This window comes from Stylophora pistillata, chromosome 8 (assembly GCF_964205215.1).
Source record: "Stylophora pistillata chromosome 8, jaStyPist1.2, whole genome shotgun sequence".
NCBI lineage: Eukaryota > Metazoa > Cnidaria > Anthozoa > Scleractinia > Pocilloporidae > Stylophora > Stylophora pistillata.
In genome coordinates, this window is record NC_142526.1 from 15764664 (window position 1) to 15774529 (window position 9866).

General features: G+C 37.0%; 1 protein-coding gene across 4 annotated transcripts in view; it reads right to left on the bottom strand.

Moving 5' to 3' along the window:
- Positions 1-9848, bottom strand: part of LOC111321493 (polyamine-transporting ATPase 13A3) — a 97201-nt gene extending 87353 nt beyond the window's left edge. For 3 of the 4 annotated variants that reach the window (XR_015990736.1, XM_022924390.2, XM_022924388.2), the window contains exons 1-4: positions 9638-9848; positions 8093-8125; positions 5174-5308; positions 1192-1250 (exon numbers count right to left, since the gene is read on the bottom strand). Coding sequence is in view for 3 of the 4 variants with exons in the window: in XM_022924390.2 (XP_022780125.1) it covers positions 1192-1250; positions 5174-5308; positions 8093-8125; positions 9638-9697 (287 nt within the window). In the remaining variant the exon portion in view is untranslated. Of the gene's footprint in view, positions 1-1191; positions 1251-5173; positions 5309-8092; positions 8126-9251; positions 9329-9637 lie in introns of all 4 variants that reach the window. The other variant, XM_088730589.1, reaches the window with a different exon arrangement.
- Positions 9849-9866: the final 18 nt, after the last annotated feature.

A 9866-nucleotide genomic window follows, 5' to 3' on the forward strand; every position in this document is an offset into this window, starting at 1 on the left:
TACGTCTTTCAACTAATGTTCTTAAATTAAGGAATTGCAGAGCTTCTGGGTAAGATAAAGTAGGTACTATGATTTTAAGAGCACGCTTCTGTATTCGTTCTAGCTCTTTTGAAAGGTAGGATGGGAGGGCGTGGTGCCATACTACACAGCAATATTCAAGAACAGATCATATCAGTGAGATATAGATAGTGGTTAAATCATTCATCTCCACACCCCCTCGACGGAGTACTCTGAGTATGTGTAGGTGTTTAGAAGCCTTGGTGAGAGTAGCTTCAATGTGATTGTTCCATTTTAAGTTATTCTGAATCACCAGGCCAAGTACTTTGTGTGAAGTTACAAGCTCTAATTGTTGGTCGCCGATCTTCAAATGAGGGAGTTCTGTGGGTTCCTTGAGAAAGCATATCCGCATTTCTTTAAACTTTTTAGCGTTGAGTTTCATCCAGTTACTGGAGCTCCAAGAGGCGACAGTATCGAGACTTGTTTGGATGGTTGAGGTGCTGTTCCTTTCGAGCCCCTCAGACAACGATACATCATCTACAAACTTCCAAGTGCAGGATTCAGGATCAGAGATGTTCAAGTTATTTATCATCACCAGGAACAACATTGGACCAAGTTTTGTTCCCTGGGGGACGCCGGCTGTTGTTGGAAGCCAGTCAGAGATGGAGCCAGGTAACTTAACACGTTGTCGACGGTTAGTCAGGAAGCTTATTATCCACGGTATTAAAAATATGTGAACTCCTAAGCCCAGAAGCTTCTCTATCAGTACGTTAATGACCTACACAGTTAAGTTAAGTTAAGCTAATGACCTACACAGTTAAGTTAAGCTTCTCTATCAGTAAATTAATGACCTACACAGTTAAGTTTGAAATTTTATTTGTTTTAAATTTATATTGCATATCAAGAAGGGGAGAATGTTCCAACGTATTATGATGGAATCACGTGCAAGCATGTGCCATTCGGTTAGTTACCACGAGGTTTTTCGACTGGTTTTTTTCCTCCATGTTTGTTATGAACTTTTACTGTCAGTTTTTCCTTAAATGAAGGATCAAATGTTTTTCAAATTGCAATCTGGCTGAACACAGCTCATAACAATCATTATCCCTAGCCCAAGAACTAGTCAACTTACTTCTCAATACATTTACACAACTGCTTGTTGTCAAATTTCGGTTGTAACTACATATGTTCACCTACCTTTCTTTGTCAATCATGATAGTATGGACTTCCTCGACAAACCAAGCTCCATAACAGGTCTGCAAAGCAGTAAAAGTCACAATAAATAATAGCAATATATTTCTCAATTAAAAAAGAATGCAAAACTACATGACTATGTTAATGTTAGAGTTCTCAGATTGATTTATCTTTTCACATTTCTTTTTATTTTGTATCCTTTATTTTTCCTGTTTTCTATTATTATCATGATCTGAAATGAAACAATGAAAATAAAATTGGTTGACTAACACTTTTTAATAAAACAAGACAATCTAAGATTATAAGTCGAGCTACAGGCTTTAAGTGTTAAGCTGGACTGATATCTCAACTCCACAAATCAAGACTCGTGTACAAATTTGCCCTTGTTAGATGCCTGTTGATGCCCATGGTATGATATAATTTATTTCCTTGGTCAGCTATGCAACATAGGGTTCTGGAATTCCAATAACTAAAGACTTTGCTACTGACTAACACATGCATAAAGCCCTACTGCAGAGTATTGTTTACAAGAGTAGTTGTGTTCTCCTCTCAAACTGTTCACTGCAGTTATTTCATATGTACTAATCTGCACTCCTCTGAGTTCATAATTGTCACTCAGGGAGTGTATAGCCTGGAAATACTGTACTAAGCCCTGAATAGATGGTACTTCTAACACATGTACCCAAAAGACGGCTTCTACCATATTCGTCCCTTGCATGAGTCAGAATAGAATATCTTTTAACTCCCATTATCAGTATGATAGATACTAACACCAATACATTCTATTGTCAGAATAAATGAAGAGTAACTTTCTGACAAGAGTGATTCAAAAGTCCTGTCTATAGACATACTGTACTGATATCCCTCAATTATTGAAGCACAGTGATGTAGATTACCAGTGTAGCTTTCACTATAATTGAGCTGGTAATTTTTCTCAGACAAAGCAATCATTGATGGTGATTCTGTTTGCATTAAATACATCTGCCTGTACATTGTGACAATGTTGAATACAATTGATTACCCATCTCCAAAATTTGTATCAGGTCACTACTGTATGTATTCCTATTATCTAATTATAAATCAAAGCAATCAAACTCATAGCAACACATTGTTTTCCACAATTTTCACCAGAGTACATAATATCACCTTGACTAGATGGTGCCTTGATTGTTAGGGTAGGATCACGATCGAATCATCTTCGCACATGGTACTCAATCACCATTGTTAATATTACGATTAACAAACATCACATAACGAGAACTGAATTCTTTTGAATAATTATGTTATTTCTTTTGCAACATCAGTTTTTTTGTACACACGACGCTGATTTGTCACACTCTTGTTGGCGCTACTTTGTCCAATACGTCATCATATCCGACACCACATATCTGGTACCAAACAGACATTCCTGTGCAACAATATGCGAATATAATATATGCACAAAAGCAACAAAACTAATGGAACAAATAGAAAAATAATTAACAATTATTCCACGAGCACGCATTGGATACAAGATGATAGATATCAAATGAGACACGTAGCGCTGAGTTGGCTATAACCATCTCATATCCAACAAGCACGAGTGGAATAATTGTTTTATTAAAAAAAAAAACGCCCCCAAGATATTAGACAAATCTTCTTGACTTTATTTTGTAAGAAGAAACTGGGTGTTACAATGTACAGATATCAGATTATGGTATATTGGCTCACATACCATAATGGCTAAGCCAATAAAAAGTATTGAATTGCATTATCCAATGATCCAGTTTTTAACAGCTGATAATGTACTCTCTTTGAACAAAAACAACTAATATCAGCTTAACAATAGCGATAAAGGTCACATAAATTTAGCAATTGCGTTTATCCTCACTCTGATGAAAGTCCAACATGGCATCATTGTTTTTGTTTCCTAGAGTTTGATCACGAGGCACCTTGGTTTTATCAGCAAATGTTCTTCTGTCACTCTGTCCACAATTAGTTCATTTGATTTCTGGTTTGATTATAGTGAGACCTTCACTAAATCATCTGATTCTTTTGCTATTTTGAGTTCGCAGAATGACCCATTTCAAAATATACGCTCTTTACACACGACATCTTTTAGAGTGGGTCTACCGTGAACAGTATGTGGGTCTGTATGTTTGAGCATAGAAAAGATGACACACATATCCACCATCTTCAACATCATGGAAAGAAGGTTGCGCTGTTATTACATGTCTGCAGTATTCCCCATTACACGTGGCTGAGCTTTGAGGAGAAATACAAGGGTAAACCAATAGTCTGTCAACTGACTAATAATTTGGTTTAATCAATTGAGTTGATAATCTAAATTGGCCACCATAAAGAGATTCTAAGCTGAAGTTTTGAGCATTAGCCCTCTGACAAAAGGCTAACCCTCAAAACATCAGCCTCAAAATGTCAGCTTAGAAAGTCTTTATGATAGACCACTTTCATAAATGACTGCCAGATTAATATTCTTTTGTTTAAATTTAAATTAGCCCTACTGGCCTTGTTCTCCAGTACAAAATTCAAAAGAATACATTGTCTCAAGCGAGGCCAGTAGGGCTAATTTAAATTTAAACAAAAGAATATTTATACGGCAGCCATTTACGAAAGTGGTCTATGGCCAATTAACATTATTAACCCGGTTGGTAAAACCAAAAATGCAGGGCCACAGTTTCCTTAGAAAATGACCACAAAACAGCTTGAAGAAAATATTTCTACAATTACCACTCCCAACCAGTGATTTGAAACCTATTCACTGCACTGTTTTTTATAAGGTTTGATACAAGTTCATGAAGAACTGTGAGGTACTTGCATTTGTGAATGAATGAAAAGTTAAATAGCTAAATACCTGTACTGATCAGTGTTTGAAACCCATTCACTGAGCTGTTTTTTAAAAGGTTTGATACAAGTTAATGAAGAACTGCAAGGCACAAGTATGTAGTAAACTTAAATTTAGGTATAGTAAGTAATTTTGGTTTTTTAACAGAGTTGAATCTAAATCAGCCACCATAAAGAGTTTCAAAGGTACATGTAGAGTGCAGCTCAAAGATAAGGAGACCAAAATATAGCAAACAAATTAAACTAGTATTAGACTATATAATTTCAATATATATCAACAAAGTTGAAATGGTAAATTGGCCACCATTACAATTATAAAAGCCGACATTTCGAGCGTTAGCACTTCGCTCTGACAAAGGGCTAACACTCAAAACGTCAGCTTTTATAATCATAACAGTGGCCAATTTACCATTTCAACTTTGTTGAAATATTGAAATTATTTCGTTACCCCCACCGATGCAGCCCCAAACAGTTTCTTTAGAAACTATCAGCCTTTATTCATTAGTATAAGACTAGTCTATGACCAGAAGCAGACTAGTCTTAACAGACAAACCAGACACATCTAACAGTATATGCATCTGCTTAATTAGTATCTATGAGCTAGCTGATTGTTTTTATCTTTGTGGAATGGTCATTCCTTATTTCAATGGGCATTGTATTGGCAGCAAAAACTGGTGGTTAACAACACTGAATATCTGTTGATTTTCTTGTGTCTCTTATGGTTGTGTTTGTTTATTCACCACTGTGGTCCAGTTAGCAATACACAGTTTTTGCTTACTAGCAAATTTCATCGGGATTTGCTTACCAAATAGCACAGATTTCAAATCAACCTGTTCCTCTGTTTGACAATTTTAATATGATAGTTTTCATTGGCGTTTTCATATTTGTATGCAAATTGGGCTTTTTTACATTACCATCTCTTTTCATGTGGAACACAGAGGCACACAAAGCAAAGTTATTGCAAGGAAAAATAATTGAAACACACTTCATCTGGATGCATTTTAAAACTGGTCTGTTTACAGACCCAAAGGGTCAGATGAGCATAAGACTAGTCTGCAATGCCCCCTTACCTTTGAGCTAGACTGTACAGGTACATGTAACAGCAGCAATGCTTAAAAACCAGTGGATAAAATGTAGTACTTACCTTTAAGAGCACATGAGTAGCCTTCTTTAAAGGACATGGAGAACATTTGAACTTGAGAGCCCAGTCTGGACGCCAGTAGGCAACAAGAAAAATGAATCCTCCTGTGCAGCACCCCAGTAAGTAATAAATGATGCTCTGGCAGAAATTAAGGTAAAAGTTACATAGTGTACAAACTAAGTTATGACTACACATGGACACTAAAATTTAAGTGATAACCCCCTCTGTCATTAATTGCTACTAATTTTGCAATTCAAAATGTAAATATAAACTTTATTGCAATTCCTTTAAAGGGCTTTTCAGTTGCAGAAATACCTCAATACTAAGTACATGTAGGGGGGGGTATGCATTTAAATTATTGTTAAAATAACAGTAGTTATGAAATCAAATGAGCAAAAAAAATGGTAAAATACAATAAGGTTATAAACTTAATAGGCTAAAAGTTAAAAAGAGGTAAATTATCAAAACTCTCAAGGAGTGAGAAGATTCAATGAGGTTCCTAAGGTGACATCTTGGAATATTTAGTTGACTATGCTGTGTGGTATTTCTGGAATGAGTGCGAGACTGGAAAGGAAACCTCTCAGCCAACTGATTGGGGCAAGTTTGTTAATACACTTAAAAATTATCAATTCTAATAGTCCCATTCAAGTTAAGTCTGTTCCAAACGGTCAACCAGTTTCGGAATTTGAGACTTTTTGAAATGTGGTCAAACTTATTAAGGCCATGTACTATGCAGGCAGCAATGTTTGGCACCACCTGAAGTTTCTTTTTGTTGTATTTTGTAGAGTTTTACCAGATAATTGAATGAGTACTAATAATTATAGTTTATGGAACACAAAACTTTCACAAGGAGAAGTACAAGTATCTTTTTATTATCAAGCAGATTATTAATTTTATTTATCTGTATGAGTTTGTTTCTTTTGCCATGTACTCTAGTGAAAATGTTCAGCAGCATACGCCAAATCTCCGGTAACATCCATAGTAAAAGGCTAAATTCCCTGACGGTGACAGATTCCACTCAACTTGGCTGCCACAGCAACCCCTAAAATTCCTTTCATTCCACGAATTCCACTATCATGAACACAAATGTGGTATTATTTTCAGAATCTATGATGAATTCTATTTCTGAACATTTAAAGTGCTACTGAAACGTAATTTTCATATCCGAGATTTTTGCAATATAATAGAGTTTGAACATTATTTGCACACACTGTGTACTTTTTTTGGGCCAACGCATAGCGGAAAGTCCATTTTTAACAATTCGGAGTTGACCGGCTGAGATCAAAATTGGCGGCCATCTTGGCGCGGCCAAAACAGCCCTGTGACGTCACTGGTTGTGTACTTCTGTGAAAGAAGGGTAAAAGCATGGAGTGTGGCTTGCATGTTGGGAAGCCGAAAAAGAGGATTTCGGGCAAAATGCCATCCTCTTCTTCTTCATCGGCGGCCATATCGGCATCTTGGCTATCTGCGAGAGGTTCACCTGGATAGGGAGCAAAATTCCTGACTGATACCGACAACGAATCTCTACCAGTCTATTTAGTTAATCGGCAACTGACCAGATCCACAAGATTAGGATCGAAACCACAGTCTTGCCTGACCATCTACAGAAAATGTCGAAAGACATTATAACGGCAGATGGGCTACTAAACGCCCCGGATCAAAGCAATGCCATTCAGAGAATGAAGAAAACATGAAAGCCTCATACGATACCGCCACTGAAGATGATCTATTCGGCAAGTCTGAGGATAACGAACAAATCCCTCTGTACAAAATGCCTAGCAGAACATGCCCAGAATCCCTACAATATAGGGCGAGGGCCAAAATAAGAGCAGACGAAGATTTAAAAAATGAGATAAAGCAAATCCTTAACAACCCGGAGCAAGAAACAGTAAAGGCGATCATGTGCTTCTATGAACGTGAAATCGGTCCTTTTAATACCGAAATAAAGAAAAGAAAACGAGCCAAAACGGCTGGAACACTGAACACCAAGAACTGTAGTACGATCGAATCAGCGCGCGTGGCACAAGCTGAAAGCAATCAAGACAACTTAACGATCGAGACAGTAAAAAAAAATGGCTGTACATCTACAAAGGCGAACGATTCAAAAAAGACGCAATCCCTGATGTGTGTACTCAGTGCCACACAAAAAGCAAATTCTCATGAAAAACTGGCATTTAATAGAAACACAACCACTACTGAGTGAACTATACAAAAATCCACCGCTCGTATCTTACAAAAGAGGGCTGTCGCTCAAAGACATACTCGTGAGGGCTAAACTTTGAAAAGGCTACTCTAAACACACGCTGGGGAGTCATGTAGGCCTGTCAACCCCATTTTACGGCACCATCTTCCTCTTTGCTACTGGAGACAACTTCGCTTCGTTCAGAAGAAGATTCACTTGACAAAACTTCAATATCTGCCATCTCCTTCGCCCACGAATACAAACAAACAGTGAGTGAAATAAACCATGCTATCGGAGTGAACACAACCAGTGATGTCATCAATCCATTTCGCTCGGTACCAGAGCCCGGACATGGTTTTGTGTAAAATTTTTGATTTGAACGGTTGAAAAAGATATCTTTCGCCTCATTTTGGCCAAAGCAAATTATCTCATGATGATCACCATATTCAAAACTACAGGTTAGAGCAAAAATTTCAGATACGAAAATTTCGTTTCAGTAACACTTTAAGCTATTTTGGTTTAACTCTTAGACTACTTCAAATGTTGCTTAACATAGAGAAAAAGCCAACTTGGCCTCTGGTACCACCTTAGTGAAGTACATGTACATGTAATTCCAAAATGACTCGACAATACTGGCTCATTCCCAACTTAACTTATTTTATAAGACTGGCAAATTCTTTCACCAACCTACACTTGAAATAACTAATACATGCATTTCAAAACTAAATTGTTATTCTTACCTTGTATATATTGAAGCAATATCCAAAACAACCCTAAAAAATAAATCATGAATGCAAACAAAGGAAATTGTTTACCCAACTGTAATTGGCTGTAACTTCACACTGTAGTCTGCTTGTAAATTTAGAGCTACTTCAACTAAATTGAGACAATTTTGTTCACTTTCTAAATTGACCAAAAAATTACCCAAAATACATGTTTCCAAATCATCCACATACAGTGTAAAGCAAGTTTCATACATATTTATTATCTGAAAGCTACAGTAATCATTCTCTGAAACCTGTGTGTTGTGGAGCATTTTTATGCTCAATATTGACTTCAGTCTGTGTTTATCAAGTAGGCCATTATTTTGCCACTGCTGAAATAGATTAAATGAATGTAGAACCAAATGTATGATGTTGAACTGTGAAAAATAAAGTTAGTTATAAGTGAAGGTATACAAGCCAAGGTTGTTGAACTGGCATGAGTCTCTCTAATACAAGTGGGAAATTCTGCAAAAACCTTACAATATTGCACCCCTCAACACTATCCCAGTTAACTCTTGCAATCACCCTGTAATCACTGATAAAAAGGTGCTTTTGCAGGGCTTTGACCGGTTGATAACACTGGAAAGACCTAAAATTCTACACGAGTACAATATAACTTTCTAACCCTAAGAATAAAATGTGCTCCAAAAGAAAACTTTGTTCAACTACATGGTTTACTTCAGAAGCCTTTTTACGTGTTTGACGGTTATCTTTCCAATGAAACCAAACAGAAGATGCAATTTAAAACAATTACACCTCTCACTAGCAATGGCACCTCTATCATGGAAGGAATCCTCTTTGAGTTCTACAGGATTATGTGAAAACATTGGGTTCTGACCACACCCATTGAAATATCAAATTTCAGTGATAGATCTAGGGGAGGGGCCTGCCTTCCCCCCCCCCCCTCCGTCCTTATTTTGGGTGAAAAAAATTAATGCAGAAGGAAGCTCATGGTCTGGATCTTCCACTGCAATTCCCTTTGAATCTTTTGGAATAACTTTTTTTTCTAAATGATCTACATTCAATGTGAAAACATCATCAAGTTTTGAATAACATTTTGACAGATCTGGTCCATTCTGAATAGACAGGGTCACACTTTTCATACCACTACTGAATTTAAATAACTTCAGCACACCCCAGTCATGTAGATATGCTGCAAATGAATCATTACTGGTATGCATTGTTCAGTGCAGGTTACAACATGGCTGGGCACTGCAAAAACAACGAGGATTATTTTAACTAGAACTCGCCATCAAATTCGAGCCACCATGTTACTATAATGTCTCCATAGATTTAAACCATAGAGTTCCAATCACGTCAAGCTTAAGTTTTTCCCGGCCAACAAGACCATTTATTTTTCCTCCACGTGCATCATGAGATATTCTTTGTGGATCACAAATAAAACCTTGTTTTGCGTACAAGCTGTGCATCAATAACGTGATATATGAGCATGTTAAGAATTCAGTCCAATCTCTACATGTACGTTAGCAGACGTTAGATGTTACACATTAACCACCTCACCAATTCTTCTCTATCCTCATCGTCTATGTGGCAGTATTTCACATCAATCTTGTTTTCCATATTTGGTTACCAGATTCGTCCCCCTGAAAATTTTTAGCTGGCGTGTAGAATGAGGTCTGAGGTTTAAAGCTAAATTTCATTTCTGCAGCTTTTCACACTGGTAACATCTTGAGCAAGTGCTTTACTGTTGACTACCTTACCGGTGGCTGGGTAACCACGCCATCGTTCA